The sequence below is a fragment of the Dufourea novaeangliae genome, unplaced genomic scaffold (assembly GCF_001272555.1).
Source record: "Dufourea novaeangliae isolate 0120121106 unplaced genomic scaffold, ASM127255v1 scaffold25, whole genome shotgun sequence".
NCBI lineage: Eukaryota > Metazoa > Arthropoda > Insecta > Hymenoptera > Halictidae > Dufourea > Dufourea novaeangliae.
In genome coordinates this window covers 116,241-135,769 of record NW_015373901.1, presented here as the reverse complement: position 1 = coordinate 135,769, position 19,529 = coordinate 116,241, and the positions used below count along the sequence as shown (strand labels likewise).

General features: G+C 40.8%; 1 protein-coding gene across 1 annotated transcript in view; it reads left to right on the top strand.

Moving 5' to 3' along the window:
- The window catches only part of LOC107193719, a 159,751-nt gene that overhangs the window by 31,033 nt on the left and 109,189 nt on the right, over nt 1-19,529 (top strand). Inside the window, exons 2-6 of the mRNA XM_015583221.1 lie at nt 3,216-3,390; nt 5,176-5,449; nt 10,992-11,287; nt 16,636-16,882; nt 17,220-18,672. Of these exons, the coding sequence (XP_015438707.1) occupies nt 3,216-3,390; nt 5,176-5,449; nt 10,992-11,287; nt 16,636-16,882; nt 17,220-18,672 (2,445 nt within the window). The remainder of the gene's footprint in view (nt 1-3,215; nt 3,391-5,175; nt 5,450-10,991; nt 11,288-16,635; nt 16,883-17,219; nt 18,673-19,529) is intronic.

Genomic DNA, 19,529 nt, shown 5'->3' with positions numbered 1-19,529 from the left:
TGAAATTGTAGGAAACATGAGATGTATCATCGATTTTATTTCATGTTTGTTGCATATTCGAATTTTTACATCAACATTGTTACCATGGGAATATAAAATTTGGTTCTTTGTTTAAGTTATACATATGTAAATTCGATTCAGAGCATGCAGCATTGACGTCAAAGACGGTTTCCAATAACATCGATAACACATAGTATAATGCAAATACGATAAGACGAAGAGAGGTCGGTTTGATTACTCACCCCTGTCGCTTCTGTGTGTTCCACTCGATCCCTGATATGTCAATATTGAAAATGCAACGAGGTACCGAGCGTGCCACCAGAGAAATTCAAAAGCGTAGGGCCACCGACGATCTTTTCAAAAGTGGAATTACGGAAAACTCGTGAGCTCGTTTGCCTTCCGTATCTGATTCGCCGTCACGACATTTATTTTGTAAGCGGATATTCGTTATTTCGGGGTTTTGGCGCGGAGTTCGCGTAATTTTCCGCCTTTGGGTAAAAAATTTTTGTTATGCCTATGAAATTTATGAATGCTTACTCGCGAGGGTGGTGGGGCTTAAAAAATTAATGTCACGGTGAAATATTTCGTAATGTTAATTCAAATATAAATTGTCACTCGCCTCCTCGCGTTAAAATATTTATAAATCGTGATTGGTCTCATTTTACGCGTTACAAATATTTAAAGTGGATTTCTACCGTAACGTGACATTCAATATTTACCAAATAGCTGAATTTTACCGGTGTGTGCGAAATTTTTCACGTTCTTTGCGTCATGATACGTGGTGAACTACATTATGTGAATTAAAGTATCAACGAATAGGGACGGGTCTACACTTTTAACGATTGGATAATCGAATTTTTACCGATTATAGTTCCATCGGTTTCGCGTTAATATCCGTTGATTGGAATTCCTCCGAAAAATAGTTCCGGATTTATATTAAATTTTCGTCGGTAGATTAGTTCCTGCGTAAACTCTTCGTTCAGACGGTCGAGCACAGGGAGAAAACTTTCATCGATATCTGACATAATGAAATACATTATGGCGAACCATCGAATATCGAACCGCTGCCTGGATTAATTAGCCGAGCAACGTATCGAATTGTTTTCGGATAATTCGGCTAATACCGAGTAAAACAATCGTTCACGTAGGTAAATTTTCCAATTTTATTTTAAATTGACATTATCCAAGAACACTTTATGTACGAAACCAGGAAGAAGTTCATGTTCCTCAGCGTTCGATGGAAATTGCCCCTTTTGAAGGGGACATAAACGAAATAGCACGATGGCGAAACACTAGGCCACAAGTTATTAGCGTGAAACGAGAAAAAAAAACAGGAAGCCACGTTTTAGATAATCTTTGCCAAGACTCTTTTCACGATTCTCACATCAAAGAGGAATAAAAGCACAGTGGAAGATGGTGTCAGTAGTAAATTCCCTTCCGGAACGGACACCATCCACGGGGGAAGTATTCACAGATGGATAATTACGATCCGATACCTTTAGAGATCGTTGTGTACCGGAGTAACGATCTCGAAAACGCCTTCTCCGAACATTATTCCTCGTCTTTAACACTTTGAGTGCCACGTCATCCAAATATAGGTAACACATACATTGCGAAGAGGCTGGATTATTTAACCATCACTTGTCACACTGAGTATAGCCAAGATATAAATATCGCAAGTTTATCTTTTGGTATGGTATACCGGGTGTGACAAGAACGTTAAAAAGCTGACTTCTGTGGAACATAACTTAATTAATTATTTTTATTGTAAATGTATTATAAAATTGACTTATCGAGAGTAAAGTGTGCAAAAGTATTGAAATAATATAATTTTTCTACTTTTAAGTATAGCAATAATACTTACTAAGCATTTCTACGAAAAATAAATTAATTAAGGAATTATTTAAATGTAAATTACATTAAAATTAAATATTAATAATCACTTAATATCTTTCCGGCCTTTTAGTAAATGTTAAATTTTACTCATTTTCATTTTGTAAAATAATTATAGTTTTTCCAACAAATCGTTAAACTACCTATTTTTTCTAAAAATTCAATTCAAGAAGTTTCGATTACTACACTGTTAAATCCTCGTAATTTATTTTAAACTAAAACGACAGCAATTAGAATAAAAACGAATTTTTATGAACTTTTCAAAAATTTTTGTTCTTTATTTTCAAAATATCTATGATACTAACATATTTACGATATTCTAACCTACACAGTCTTTTTCTTTGATGTCTGGAGAATCGATATAAAAAAATACGTGTAAAATCATGCATTTGATTCCGAGATATAAGCGATTGAAGAACGTACGGGTGTACCACACCCAGTGTGACAGGAGAGGGTTAAATACCTTTACAACATTTTTGCGTAGAATTAGTATGACAATATAGTATAAAATAAGACCAAACAGCCTCTATTAACTAAACGCGTATATTTCCGAAGATTTATGACTTAAAAAAACGAAATGAAGTGTGTCTGACTATATACTACTTTTTTCACTGTGGTCATCAACGTGTTACATAATACAGCTCCACATGATTCGTACGCGTGTTCGATCTCATCACAAGCCTGGCTATAATCAAACTGATTAAAATATCCCATCGATGGAAAGTACTTGCGTCAACCGATAATTAAGTTTTTTCCCTCCAAAGAAGGCCAGGAGCAATATCGAAAGCACCGAATTAATTACATCCCCCCCCTCCGGAAGTTACCAAGTTCTCCGATATTCCCCGTCCAAGCACGTGATATAAAAGAAAAAATAATAAACTTCAAGGATGCAGGCCGTCCGACGCGTTGGATTAACCGGCTCTCGGTAACACCGTGTAGAAATTAAACGATCGGAAAATTAACGCGGCCAGTAAAAGTCATAAAGAAACACAGCGATCCGCCGCTGTCTATTTCTCCCCCAGGCGACCTCGTTTCGTTACTACCGGGAAATAAAAATCCTGGGTGTATTTGGCATTTGGCAGAGTGTATCCGTCCATTCGCGTCAGGGGAAGGGGATGAGAGTGTATTAAAGCGGATTAATGTGCTCGTTCGATGTTTTGTTTCCACGCCACGGTTTTTTTTTTGGTAAAAATTTGAAAATTTCCCGATGAATTTTACGCCCTCGCCAGCATCGTATTTTCGTCGAATATCGCGAATTCTCTTTTTTCGCGGGTGAAATATCGCTTCTATGTATATCCCTTTTCCTTTTGCTCCGATTGCAGGATGCAGGGACGACAGCGTACCGCTTGGACCGGTTAAAATGAATCGCAGGGAGGACCCGCTGTTGCGGCAGCATCGCACCCGTTTGCTGCAATTAGCCGAGGTGACAAACATCAAGCCTGGCCGTGGCAGCGGGAAAAGACGAGGCCAGAGGCAGTCTCACGGCTTCGGACCCAGGTCAGCGTACAAAACTGTTTTTTAATTATAAGACCGAAACCTGTCGTCGTGGATGCTCGTGTTCCTTCTCTTGTGGGTGGTAGTACACTGGCAGAAGTTCTGTTAAATTGCTGAAGGGATTAGAAGTTGTTCATACTGCGCATTATCTTTTTATGAACTTAAAGTTTGTCGCTGTTGTTCAGCTTCGTAGAATCGCATAGAGAATGTAGAGTAAACTTTTTTTTCATAAAAAGTTACGCTTTTTAACATTTTTTCGCGATTCGTGTAATTAAGTAGCATTTGAATTAGTATTCATATAGTCTCTTATTGTATTATCTAGGTTTAGTACTAATTTCATGTAAATTCATGTAATAAGAAATGTACTATGGTTGTCTTACAATTTAAAGTTAGGATATGTATTACAATTTATAGTAAGGATGTATTTACAATTTAAATAAGAATACCTTTCCGATTTCTTGGTCAGTGAGAATAACGAAATGTTTTAGTTCTTTCTCTGAAATGTAGAATTTTATAAAAATTAGTGAATTTCTGATTGGTATACCTACTGCATACTAAAAAGTACTTGAAACAAGTAATACATATACAGTATCAGTGTCAGCATTTTTAAGTAGAAACAATACGTAGTGATCAGACACGCTACCCAGTTAAAATGATGCATGTCCCATGAATATTCAAAACCGATTTCCTAAAAGGTCAATCCAAGTACGAAAAATTGAATTCTATATTTTCGACGTTATTTTCACGCCACCGATAAATTGCATCTTTTTTAGTTATACAAATTCCAACACAACCCAAACTACACTAAAAAAACGTTTCTTTACAAAGTGCAAGCATTTTTAATTTTTCGATGAACACGCATACGACTCTATTCTTTTCGGTCGCTATTAAATTTCCATTTAATTTTCATAGCATTGACCACCACCCAAATTGAAAAACAGCACAATAGCGCGGTTTGTACCTATACGTAACTGGACATTTTATCGACACGATTTCTCCTTTTTTTCGCCTTCGTGGATTCCGCAAGCGCTATATATGCGTTATTTACCAATCTAGTATAACAAAGTATGAAACAATACACCGTGGCGTATTGAGGAACGATCTCACCCACGTAACGTATATTTTTCCTTTGTTGCGTTCTCATATTCGTCTTCGTTACCGTGTCGTCTACAATAGATCGTAGTCTGCCCGCGACATTTTTATTACAGGCCGACCGTTTCCTTCCCCCATCTTTTTTTTTCGTCGCTTTTCACGGATCGCCGCGGTAAAGAAGAGAAAATCTCGGAGGGGTAAAAAAATACCGTTGGAGACAGTAAGCTATCCGTGGCTGCTTTCACCGAGGTTTGCATAATTAACTCTTTTAAACCGACATCACGCGTGTCGACGTGCGCGACATTGCATTCGCGATGCATTTTTCCAATCTGCCTTCTGTCCCCTGCCCCACACCCTTTGTTCCCTCCGCCCTTTTGTTCCAACGCCCATTTTATCCTATGCTCTCCCGTCGGTAGCGACCTTTCATCGACGTGCCTCAACGAAAATTCTGCTCGCGCGAAAGGATTCTTCGCGCTACGGGAACTGTGGTCGCATCTCCGTCGGAACGACCGATAAATATTAAAGTTCGATGGTAAAAACTTTTTATTCCCGTCTCTGGAACGTTACTTTCCACGCTTTCGTTTTACTTGCAAATAGGGGAAATGGAACAGGAGGTTTTGGGGGGGGGGGATCGTATCGTCGCGCGGTGCCGAGAATTGGCCAGAAAAAGGAATTGCATTTCGAGGGCTGTTTCAGTAATGGAGGACCGAGCGCCGGAGGCCGGGTGACCCTGCAGGATATCGTCAGGAACGATCCTGGATACACGCCAAACATCGAGCATTTAGTATTTCCGGAGCGCAAGAGCAGCAATCCAAATTTGGCGAAAACGGCCGACGAGTCACCGTCGAATAAATCCAAGCCGAACACGACGAGCTCGGGAAGGTCCAGGCTCGCCGAGGTGTTCTCCAGGCATTACTCCAGGGGCTCATCGCAGGACTCGTCCGTCACGTCTAGGCAGAATCATTTAAACGTAAGCTTTTAGTGATTTCAGACCTAAACTATTTTTACGTAGACACAATCGTGGTAAGATTGTTTTTCTATGAGGACTCACAAGGTCTGTCAGAGAAGTGACAGGGTTCATAGCGTAGAAATTTGTGTTGTCAAGTTATGTACAACTTAATATTATCCTCTTTCAGATAGTTGCCTTGGGAAGCCACAGATCGCTCTTCCCATTTCTTGAAACAGCGCTGGAAGTCTTCATTTGGAACTGCTTTCGGTTGGTCTGTCACAACATATTGGATATTGTCCACAGGACGAAGATTAGTTTTGATTTTTGGGAACAAGAAGACAGATGGACTTAGATCGGAGAAGTAAGGGGCTGTAGAACCACAGATATACACTCATTCGAGAAAAAATGGTTCGTGGAAAGTGCAGTGTGACTGTGAGCATTGTCATATTGAAACATCCAAGAAAACGCTCTCTAAACGAATTTTTGACCAAAAAGGGTATTCCAGTGGTACCACAGACTCCTTCCCTCCTTGATCTAAATCCGTGTGACTATTTTTTTTTTCCAAAAATAAAAAATCAACCTCGAGGTCACTATTTAGAAACTGAACAATGTGCGAAAGGCTGTGATCAATCAACTGAAGACACTGCCAATTGAAGACTTCCAGCACTGTTTTTAGATGTGGGAACAACGTCTCCGGCGGTTTGTGGCGTCCGTAGAGAACTATCTTGAAGGGGATAATGTTGATGAGTAGATAACTTGATAGTATAAATTTCTACGCGATCACATTTATACACTCTCGTTCATCTATAATGTTTCTATAAAAATTCTATATATCTTACTAGGACATCTTCCATTAGTTAACCTGATATTTCATAAAAATTACGTACCTTTCTTCACATTTGTTGCTTCGTACTGGAATATATGTAGTTTATCCACTGTTACCAAACGTTATTTATTTAGGACCTTAAATGATTCAGAACTTTCAATATGTGTCCTAGTACTCATTAGTGGAAGCGTACATTCAATGTTCCCAGTACTGCTCTGAACAACCAGTTCTTTTTTACTTCTTCTCGATAGGAAATACATATAGTTCATGTCCGTACGTGAGTACCTTACACAAGTTACTGTCAAAAGTATCTCTCACGTCTGCGTTTACAGACGAGTAAAATTTTCCTGACTATATTCCCGAGAATAGAAGCGACATCTCTTGCAGATAAGCCGTAGAAGACCTGTTCCCGGGTCAGTGTCCACTAGTATGCTTCTGCTCTTAAATGGACACCTAGCATTTGGTTTCAGATAACTCATAGATAACCAAGTAAGTTTCGATGGAGATCTCTGAAATCACCAAGAACCAGTAACACAGAACCAGAAAGGGGACTCGAAAACTCATCAAGAAATAAAAACAATTCTTCCGCTAGGTCGGCTGACAGAACTCTACCCTATCCAAGGGGAGTTGAAATATTTGCCCATAAGAATGACTGATCGAGGGAGTACCGAATTATCAGGTCAACCTACAATATTTCCGTCGTTGGTCTCTATCCTTCATCGTGTACGCGAGGCCGTGTCAATTTCTCCACGTTAGTTATATATTTCTTATCAACGGCGCCAGGTCGGTCCCCAGGCCACGATTGGAAAATGGGCACAATTAATCGCGGCATCTTGATCGGCACATCAAAGTAACACGGGTCCGAGCGGAGGAGGCGAGGCTCCCTCTCGATTCACGATTCCCGACACATAGCCGCGCCAGGACGGGTTCTTCATCGTATGTGCGCCAGGGACGAAAATAAAAATACTTTCGTCGAAGGAGTTGCGTAGCCAGTCTCTCGCGTCTGCTCCGTATTTGGAAGTAGAAACGGCCGCCTTGCCTCTTGCCGCGGTGTATACATACATTCGAGCTTAGTTCGTCTCGTGTCAGGCTCGCCACGACTCGTTCGAGAATGCTTTTATGCGATCGACTCTCACGGATCAGGATCGTCCGAACAATCTGTCCCCGCATAGAAGAACAGATTTTTGATGTTGATGCTGCACTGAGGATAACTTCCACTTAACCTTTTAGATACCATTCTGGAAATAGTTTATCATTTAAGTAATTCAAGGTACTCCGTAACGAGGAGATCCGTAACGAAGGAGAAATACACTATTGGAATTTCAATGAAAAACTTTATTTCCACACGGGTACAACAAGTATGGAAGAATATTTTTTACAATTGTAGATTTTCTGGTAATATATACAAAAAGAGGATCCATAACTCAATCAGTTGGGGCCTTTAGTGGGTAAGGAGATTTGTCATCCGACACTTCCGAAATTCTCCAATAGCTTGTGATAGTAAAATCAAATTTTAAACTTCAAGAATGTATATATGTATATTTTGGGTGATTGAGTGTTGACGTTTAATTCAAGAATAATCCACACAATAGATGTGAAACATCAGCTGGTTCACGAAATATATAAGCCTTTACAATTTTCTAGTTTTGACAATCATAGATCATGAGTTAGTAAGCATTGTATGCGTTTGAAATCGTTAATGATTCAGTATATACTAACACTCCATGCTGACGTTCATAGAATCCCAGACCAGAGATCAATTTATATGAAACTCGAGTATATCATATTTTTTAAAGATAGGTCCAAAGAAATAGATCATTTTCAGTGTTCTCACGTACACAATACCGTTGAGGATAAGTTATTTTCTACTGAAAAGCCGGCGTACGTTTCGAAACATGCCATGTTCGGTCGGTTGAAGCAGAGGAATGTCGCGAGGAGACACTAGGCGGCAATTAATCGAGGTGAAAAAAAGAGTAATAAAGCCAGCCCTCTGGATTTTCTTCGAATCTTAAGAAATTGCGCGACTAATCCCTGAAAGCGATTCTTGGGTCGCAAATTCCCTCGTCGAAGAATGCGTGTGAGTCGACCTACGTTTCGTCCGTCGAACAGTGAAGAGAAAATGAGAGATAGCGGCACAGAAAAAAAAATATACATATATAGAGAAGAGGGATAGAAGAACGAGATCGATGAGAAACCTCGAAGCGACACTCCATACCGAATCGATTAAGTTGCCCGTCAAAGAAATAATTGAAAACGCTCGAGAAGAAACGTCAAATGCATCGGCGTCGCTTCAACCGCATCTCAGACTATCGCGTTAAGCGACTATCGATTACTGGATCCCATTGTGACTCATAATCAGTGTGTCCAAGACGAGCAACGAAGCACAGTGTTAAAATATCATTTATCGTTGGTGGACAAGAGTGAACGAACTGCGGGAGCGACTTCTTCCTATTTAACGTATTTCTTAAGTAACTAATAATGCAATTCAAGTGTCACTATTATATAATTATCAATGTCTGACTCTAGGAACAGACATATTAGTATTGTCTACGGAATGTCTGCTTTTATTAATCATTGTTATGTACAACGGTTAATGCAACATCTTCGTGAAGTTTGAACAAATAGCCTACATACATTTTGAAGCTTGTTCGTTACAAAGACTGTAGCGTATTGTCTCCACGAAACCCGAGGCGCCAGCAGCTTTGAATGCTGAGTCTCCGAGGAACCCAAGGGGTGACGAACTCGACACTCTTCTCACCCTTTTTCTCACCCTTTCCAGCTATCGATGTTTTCTAAACACTACGAGTGTTCGTCAAAGGATCCTCGAGAATATCAATTCCCTTGTGAAGATCCTCTATAGATAATCTAAACAGTGGAGGATTACCTGCTAGTAAAAATGTGATAATTCAAATATTTACAACGTTCCATATATTTAATAACTTATTTGTTCAGGAACAAATATATCTTCTCAAATTAGTGCCTGTATAACTTTCTTAATTTTGATCAATTTGTTTGAATTTTGATTTTACAGTGGACTAAAGGAAATGTGGTTTAATCTCTACTCATCCATTAGTAGCCTTTGCAAAGGTAGAATGAAAACAATCCCTTCATCCGACTGAATTATTCTTGTGGTTATAATCAAGCTTTTATTATCAGGCTTACCGTTAATCTTGTAACTCCTGTCATATGAATACAGAAATTATCGCTGGTTAAACCGTATGTTACCAGATTAAACAGAGTCATTTGAATTATATGAACTCCTGTTGTATGTATGATATTAACGTTCCAGTTATCTGATTCAGTTTATCTGCTGAAAGTCCGAATACGCAGAATTCTACTAATGGGATTGAGAACTTCAGCTTCTAGTAATCAAAATATTCACTCCTTCCTAACGCCTGCGATTCAAGCGCAGATAAGGGGTGTGTATTTATTAGTCGATGATTAGAATTTTCAAGCACATATACTAAGGACAAGCACATCCTGATTCTGCATCTATGCTTGGTTCGTTGTCTCATGAAAGGTTTCCGGCTCAATCTGTTTAGTTACCATTACACCAAAGACTCAACGATTCCTATTATCATTAGGAATTCCCTAGCAGTTTCTAATCTCTATCTAAAGTACTCCAAGGCTCTAATTCTACTGAAATAGACCCAAGCACCGATGATTCCGTTGCACATATCCAAGCAAGAGATAACAGAATAGGGTATTTTTGTTCCTCTATTCTTCCCTCTACTTACAAGTCCGCCCCCCTTCACCTCACGTTTGTCAAAAGTTTCCCTATTACATCTTTACCTTGTCCTTTCGTAGACTCCATCGTTATATTGGGGCCATCGCTCCAGCAATTACTAAAGTAGAACTTGGATGTTACGAAAGGAACGTTATCCTAATCGCAACACGAGGCAATATACAGGAAATCATCGATGAGTGTTCGAATGTTCCTTAGCATTGAATGTTTTGACAACATCCCCACCATTAGGTAGTCCCCCGTGGAACTATTGGGCGCTTGACTGATTCCACAGGGAACTCCTCTAGTGGTGGGGATGAAGTCTGAACGCTCAGTACCGAAGAGCCTTCGAACACCCATCGATGATTTACTATAGTGGCTTTACATCAAAACCCAAATTCTTTTCCATGTCATCGAAACATCATGACACCTCTGGTAATAGGGTAGATGTCCAAATTACTGCCATCTTAAGATTGTACCGTAACTTCATTTAATCATTTTATGTATTGTTTAATCTAAAAATTATCTCATTTTGGAACACAATATTATTTAAAATCTCTTTCATAAAAAAAAAATAGTTTCATACATTAAATATAAAGAATTGATTAATATTTGCGAGTAATTCCAATGTCCCTATAACTGTCACCTGAAAAATTAAACCAATTCTTACATACTTTAACAATTCATTTTGTTCAATAAACATAGGTTGAATAGTAAAATTACAGCTCTTTTTTCAGTATAATTTCGCCATCACCTTCTACTTACGTAGTCGTGTTTTTGACGTTCAAACTGCACTTTCATTTTTCAACATTAATGTTTAAATACCAGGTACACACAATTACATGTAATTCTGTATTCTTATGTAAATCAGAGTCCCAACTTAATGATGAAATTTTTTCTACACAATTCTTTATACGTTACATCTTTATCAAGGAAAATCAATAAAATGGTAATATTAGGGACACTGGCAGTAATACGGACATTTACCCTATTTATTAATTTCTGTTTCGTAGAGCACGTCATTGGACAGCGGAGGCGGTGTGCCCCATCAGCCGGCTGGGTCAGGCAGTGGCAGTTTGGCGACGCGAGCCGGCGGTCGTCGTTGGCTGTCGCTGAGCTCGCAGTCCTCTGGCAGACAACATTCGGCCGAGGACGGGGTACGTGGGGGCAACGTGGGCGTGATAGGGACCGTTTCGTCCTCGTCCTCGAATCAGGCCCCTGCTCCCGCCCTGCCGCCACGTAGAGTCAGTCCGGCAGCCGCGGATTCAACCGACATCGCGAACACGGGCACCGGATCCCGCGGCGACAGGTAACGCGCGTGAACCCCTGATTCTTTTGTTTTTATTTTTCTTCCTTCTTCTTCAGTCTCCCACAGTTACACCTTCGTTCACCACGCTTTTCACCGTGGTAAAAACCAAGCTGAGAATCCCCCCCCCCCTCCCCGTTTTTTCTCCCTGTGGACCACGTAACACGGTTTTAACGAGTCCCTCTTACCCGCGATTTGCATCCCGTATAGAAGATTTTTAATTATACATGCCTCTACGCGCGTACGTATTGTTACTTTTACATGTGTCTGTGTATGTGTGTCTTCTGTGCTGGTTCTGTTTCCCTGTTGGAATAGTGTTAAACCTGACTTACGAGAAATTCTCGTTAACGGTGACAACTACGTTCGTGTTGTTGTTAAACAGTGTGTGCATCTTTTTTTTTTATTGTGTTGTTGAAGAATACTTCTGACAGACATTCATGGGTAACGGAGGTTTTTTAACGGATTATTAAAGCTGGAAGGACGCGATGGACGATGTTTTTGTGAAACATGGAATTCTGTTCGTCGTGGTCGGGCTCTCTTGAATTTTTTACGTGGGCTTCAGAAGTTCACTGTCCGGTTGTTCGACGACGCGACGCGGCTCAGGCCCAAAAAAGGACACGTCGGGACCTAGACAAATAGTAACAGCGAAATCGTACGGAACCTCGTGACGAGACACATACACTATATTTATTCGTTTCATGGGATATCGATGTCGTAGAAAAGATCGATTCCGACGATTCATGGGATTAATACTGTGGGCATGGTTGATATCGATCGCGGTAAAAAGAAAATTAATTCGATCGTTGCAGGGTTTATCGTCTCTGCTCTTTCTCTTTCTCTCTCTTTCTTCGCCGGTGTGTTTACTTTTTGCCGTCTTCGTGGACGGTTACATGCGATGTAACTTTCATGAAGTCTCAATGAAAGGCGACGGGGGCTACGCTTCCTGCAACGATCTCGGAGCTTCCCCGCGGAGCGTAACTTGTTTACACACTCGAATGCAAAATTCAACGGGACGAGGGGGAAAAAGACGGAAGGGAGCACGGGATAGTTCCTCGAACTCTTTTCCGTACCCGTATACGGTTAGTTCAGTTCCCTTTGGATGATTTTTAGTGCGCTCGCGGGGATCATGAAAAAGCAATCGACTTGATTTCTTTCGAATATATCAGGTTGAGTAATAGGCGCGTCTCTGAGGGGAGAGAATTGTTGTCCTTGATGGTTGATGTCGATGGATCGAGGAGAAAAATTCTATACCGTGAATTAGTTTCTGTAATGATAATAATCGTGAATGTTTTCTTTTATTCTGCGCACTCTGAACAGACATTAGTATTGCAAGATATTGAGCCGTTCGGAAAGTTTGTAGTGTTTCGAAAAACAGTGTCTTCGTTACCTTTTTAATGGACGAAGGAAATATCGTTTGATAAAGTCCATTTTCATTACGTTCTATCAGACTTGTGAAGAAATTACACTACTTCAACTGGAAGATTTCATAGCGTCTATCCAATTAATTGGATTTTGTCCTATCAAATGATTATTCTCTAGATGGATATACTTAATATTCTGTAACAAGAAAAAACTTCGAAAACAAAATCTATCTAAAAGTAGATTAAAGGGTTTTCTGAGTTAATACAATCGAAGTTGTATGTGTATGATACAATACGACAAAAAGTATGCGATGATATTTCATTTTCGACAAAATCTGTTTTGAAAAGTGTGTCAAACATTCGAGCATTCGACGACGACCCGATTAACGAGTCTGTTCTTAGCTCCCTTCGCGTCCAATAATTATCGACGACATCTACATCGAGTCATTATTTCTTTTTCGCGATGATTACATTCGCCGGTTTTATTATAAGCACCGAAACGAGCCTGTCACTCAACCTGACGTATTTTCTTTCGTGCAGAAGAATTGCCCATTTTAAGAACCAATCTTCCATATGACGAATCGGGTCTCTCGACGTGAAATTAATAGCGTTACCTAATTCGTTGGCCGAGTGGAAATTGTAGGGAACCGAGTGAATGTGAGTTTTAACGCGGTCGCAAAATGACAGCGCATCGATCTACGGTAACGACGTGACATTCGACGTGACACGCGGCGTCTAATTTAGCGCGGAAGAGTGATTTTAATTCAACTGTGAAAATCAAGCGAAGCCAGCCAACCACCCCACAGACGAGATGTCCGTTAAAAGGTAAATATAATTGATCTAGAACGGACCTGTGTGTCCGTATCTACCGATCGGATCGTCCAGAAATAGTGTTTTCATTAGCCTGTGACAGCTAAACGGAAATAAATTATTTGATAATGTACTCAAGGGATAGGTAGGTATACGTCCAACCACGTCTGGATGCAAATAGCTCCGGGGGTCGACGGAAGTTAGTCTCCGATTCGATCTTCTTATCCAGCTGAAAATAAAATGGTCCATTCCAGGCCAACGTTCGAGTCTTGATACCGAATTGAGCATAATTAATATTTTAAAAAATCCCCTGGATATCAGCTTTACCTGTACATTACAATTATATTTGTCTTTAATTAAAATTCAATGATTCGATCGAACTGAATAGACTGCTGCAAATAATAGTGACCTATTAAAGCTTAACTCATTTAATCAATTTAATTCCTAATAAAAGACCTTTACAAGACTTTACTTACTGGTAACTTTTCAAATGAAATTAAGTAAAATAACAGTCAATTTTATTAAAGCCTCTATTACATTATATAGTTATTCGTTAAGTCAAACGTTTAAAATTTCTTCAGTAAAAAACAAATTCGGAGGAAAGTCCAGGAATTTTGTAATTGTCAATTTTTTCTCGTATTAAATCTTTCCCCAAAACCGTCCAATCTTAACACAAATCGAGTCATTTGCGAGATTGGAATGTCATTTATTCCAACGTTTCAGCCGTTTCTCCGCGCGTTTCGAATCTTGCCAACAATTCCATTTTCCTGGCTGCTAGGTACTTCTTTCATGAATCATTACTATACATTATGACAAAAGGTTATTCTTGCACCCCGGTGTCTTCTTTCCCTTCCAGCGCGTTCCGTCCAACTACATTTACCGAGATTCATTAATGATAAACGGCGGAGGTAGGTCCATAAATTACTGAAGTGTCGAGCTCCGTCACGTTGTCACGGCTGAAATTCATTCGCCAGACACCGAACAGATTTTCATTTCGAGAATCTCTCCCGTCGACCCAATTCGACGCGCGGAACGCGTACGAGAAATTTGTATTCCGTTCACGGGTTTTTGCAGAACGCACAGAACGTTCCGTGGCACGGGCTTGTCTTCGAATAAGATTAATGCTTTTGCACTCGAGCAGGCGCACGTTAAATTTCTTGCGTGAGAGCCTGTTTTCCTTCCAGTGCGTTTCATTTTCATCGATCTACGTAAATAGCTTTGAAATCACTTTTAATATCGATCACTGCTTTGGACGTAAGCTTCGTGTGTTTTTTTCCAAAGTTAATCCTTGTTAGCCGGAATTGTACAAGTACATATTATAATTTGTTATTTGTATGGATTTAGAAGCAGTTAAAATATCTCCGTATAAAATCGCAGTAACAATCTTGAAACTTATTATCATATGTACAAAGCAAATCAATGTATATTTTCTATACAGCCAACCAATTTTTGGAGTTAGTCTATCTATAAAAAACCACCAACGCTTAACCCTTTCGTTCCCACTGTTGCCACATGGTTATTTTAATTTGTGAAATAGAATATTAGTATCATGTATTTTTTTATGTCTGTGTGTATATATATATAATAGGTTTTTCTGGTCTTGTATAGTTCAGATTTGAATGTGCATTTAAAAATTTATCGATAAAATAAGAAATTATTTGTCCTCTGTCTCCTTCATTTGGTGGAATTAAAGTGCTGAGCATTGTTACAAATGCAATGGAAATTTACAAAACTCTAATTTCTTAGATTCACATATTTTAATTACTGACTGATACACGTCCACTTTATCAGTTTTGCATTTACACACGCGTTTCATCAAAAATCAGACCGTATCCGTATACGTTCAATCACGGTTCAAACGTGTATCCAAGGTACAACATATTCAAACGTAGATGCTCCGATGGAACAGACGTGAAGCAGGTTTATTTCTGCCAAAATCTAGCACGTCGACGAATCCGTTTCGCCGTGATTCGTACTTTACCGGCATTTACCAGATGCATGCGCTGAGAGAGAAAAACCGTGATATCGCGGCGGTGGTTTTCGTATCGGGGGAGGAAAAGGTCGCTCTCCTGTCTCTGTAGACATTTCGAAGCAAGATGGATGCAACGTCCCCGTTCTCTAACACTCTTTTCGCCCTCCTCCCTCGTCGTGACATCTTTATTTGCTTCCTCTTTTATCTCGCGGTATCTATATCGCCCAGCCACGTAGTCCGGATGAATATTTATACGGAGGGAGAGAAAGATTGTACCGCGCGAGGGGAGCAAAAGCGGTGCCATCCAGGTTGCCAACGGTGTAACAACCTCCTCAAATCGAGTTCAACCGATACGCGCATGTATTATATTCACTTCGATCTGTGAATGTAGTTTCCTTGAGGGTAAACTCCAACTATTCGCGAATCAATGCATCCCGTTGTATGCTTTCGCCCGTTTCCTCTTGTCCGATCAGAATTTCCACGTAGAAAGCGAAAGTGCAGAATCATTTCTGCATGTAATACCATTCTTTTATGTGTTTTTTTTTGGGAAAATTGAATGGTCAACTGAATGAAAACTGAAAGGAACGTTGGTATAGCTACAATTGAGGCTACGATGCAACACCATAGTGCCTTCTACAGGAAATCCTCGATGAGTGTTCAAAGGCTCCTTGGCACTGAGAAGGAGAGGCCCCTAGGTATAACGCTGATTTTGTAATGAGGTTTACTACAGTGATAGAGTTTGGAATTCTGAAGCCAATGATATTTGTTTCATGACATGTATCCATTAATTTATTAAATATTTAATGTTCAGTGCCGAGGAGCCCTCGAACACTCATCAAGGATTTACTGTATGACCTAAATTACAAAGAGCATTCTACTATGTTCACTGGTAAACCATTTCATTTTGATTCAGGGTTTATTGAGTACTTTTTGTAAATTATTTCTTTACATTTTAGTGTTTACAATAATATTTTAGATATAAATACGTGATCCTCTGAGGATGGTGCTATATTTTCAAACGAAGATAACATTATAATTTTTGCGTGTCTTGGCGCATTAAAGTACTGTGCATAAATACTTACTAATGTCATACGATTTCGATATTCAACATAAATCGAATGTTCTTTCCCTCGTTCGTTTATTCCTATCACGTGTGTGTGTTTTCACGGTTAATCTGTCCCAGCACGAAAATAAACAACTTTTTACAGAGGACCAAACGTCTCGGTTCTGCATTTGCGGGGCACTTCCGACCCGTGGGAAGTGGGCTCCCAGGGATCCGCGTACAGTGTCGGCAGCAATAAAAGCCAAAGTAGTGGCAGAGGAAAATCAAGCGGCAACGGGCGAGGCTCGTACACACGTGGGACATCGATTCCATCGTTAAAACGCCATGACGGGACGGCATCGATATCCTCGACCTCGAGTTTAAAGCAACATCGACAGGACAGCCATGGACAGGCAAGTATAAAACATTCAAAGAAAAACAAAACGATTCCGTGAAACTGATTGGTATCGCGTGTAATTCCACCTCGAAATTGTTAAAATCGCGGACGCGTCAAAATGTTCGACTTCCATTAAATCCGAAGACACATTGTACGTGACCACGTTTCGGATTCGGGGCAACGTCGACGTCGATAAAAGTTTTCTATTCTCGTCCCTCCTAACAAGTCGGATTCCCCTCGGCAAACGCCAAAGAGTCGAATAAATTCCGTGGGTTCTCGTTAAAAAAGTTTGAAGGCTCTATCCGAAACTGGTTCCAAAGACCTATATTCCTATCAATGAACGTTGCGAACAGGTGACGAGCTCCACCCGCCGTCGAGAATCCTCGAATTCGTTCCTGTCCGGTAACAGCGGCACATCCGGCGAACTTTTCATCAGCGGCGACTGCAGCCGCGAATTATCGCCGGTCAGATGGTGCGACCGGGAGGTCGATGGCGTCTATTTGGGTCGATCCGGTTGGGTTCAAGTCCAGCAAAGATCCCTGGACGAGAACAGACGGATAAACTACGAGAGCAGTTTAGTCACTGCGACCACTGGTACGTTACCGTTACCACGACGAGCCACCGTGAAGTTGGCGGACTATCATTGCAACAGCGAGCCAGGAAAATGTCCTCAGGAGTTCGGAAGAATGGACAGTCAACGTCCGGACTATCTGGCTCTGCACGGCCAAGACTTCGATTCAGTAGGGAGCAGCGCTTGCACGTCGCCCCACAGTATCCCAGAATCCTATTCGCCGCCGTCGATCACGCCGATTATATCGCCACCGCCAGCTTTCCAGGACGTGGTTGGCAAAAAATCTACCGTGAAACACTCCTCCGGACGTGGCAACTACGGGAAGGCGCCGTTTTTGCCACGATCTAACGCCATCGTGGACAGCGACATCATCAGTCCACCTCCCTCGCCTCCTCACCAAGTGAACTGGAGCTCGTTGCCGTCTTCATCCCGGAAGTCATCGAGCACCCCGTCTAGGCCACGGAGACAGAACACTGGTACTCAACAGCAGCAGCAACAGCAACAACAGCAGCAGCAACAGCAACAACAGTATCGAATGGCACAAGCTAAATCGTTAGAGGATCCATCTTCGTCAAGGAGGACGCAGTTTGTTCAACGGTACATGGAATCCTCGAGTTCCTCGTCGTCCTCGTTGGGCTTCCGTAGTCTCGACAGCTGCGTTCAGAGATCCACCATGCCCAGACTATCCGAGAACACGGACTCATCGGTGGAAGGATACGACGACGGGGACGAAGACGATAATCCTAGCTCGTCCTTGAATCTCAGTCTGGTCTCGTCGTCGATCATCGCGTTGAACTCGTCGAACGAGTCGATACGAGCGAACGGCGAGCGAATCTCGCCGAACAGACAGAGCCGTCATCACAGAAGCCAACAGGGATTGAGGAGATCGCCCGGATCCTCGGAATCCGGGAAACAGTTGTCGTTCAATTCGCCGTCGTCCTCGTCCTCCACGTCGAGCAGCGCCGAGAGGCAGGGTAGATCACCGACCCCGAATCCTTTTAGACGTGGAAACGCCGCGAGGCAACATCAAAGCGCGAGGACGACGCAAGTGTCCCCGGAATCTCATCAGTCGCGGGTAAGAAGATCCAGAAGTCTTCAATTACCGGAGAAGAGGTCCCCAAGCGCCGCGGCGCCGAGCAGGGACCACTCGAGGGAGACTAACGAGCCCCATAGAGTCGTTGTTAAAATTTCCAATGATCGGGGAGGCGATAGGAAACGTCACACGCTTCAGAACCGTACGTACTACATTCTCTCTGTTTCTCTCTCTGTGTGTGTGTGTGTGTGTGTGTTCGTCAGTGATACTATCGCTAATAAGTATTAGGACACTCGGTCTGTTTGAGGGAAATGTAATGGTTCGTAAAAATTTCGAACCAGAGTGTATTAAGTCCAGTTTAAAAAAAATGACATTTTACATGTTTCCTGTATTAAATATTTCACTCTTTCTGGTGGTCAAAATTATTTCGTTCTAAGTCGTCTAGTTTTTAATATAGGTACATAATAGTGTAAAACTGATATTAAGTTCGTATTTTCGAAACGGCCTGAAGTTCATCACATAGGGGAATTAATGTAAAGTTCACCATTTCTACATATAGAGACTTGCCTTATATCCATTCTATAGTTCGAAGGTAGCGGTTGTTCCTCGGTCAATTTTTACCGAACGGTTCCGAAGGTTTTTGCACATATAATTTGTTCTCTTCTAAAGTTTGAAAAGTGTGATTTAATACATTTTGGCTCTGGGGTCCAGATATATTTGCGGCTACTTTTATTACTTTGTAGTAGCAGAAACGTTGCCAAGCGAACTGTAATGTCTTTCAACAATATTTGTTTTAGACTTTTAGCAATTTCGTAATGCTTTGTAACATTTATATAATAAGTATATTTAAATTTACTCCTTTATTCCTATAGAGTACGTTGGTAGAAATGACAAGATTAATTTCTCTAGTCTGAAGATTAACGTTTATTGTTGTGTAATGAACGACTAGTAATCGTTCTACTTCATATATTGACGCAGTCTTATAAACATTATTCACGACACTTGATTTATACGACCGTGGTAACTAGTCCTGCAACTAATGACGTGATACTCCATATT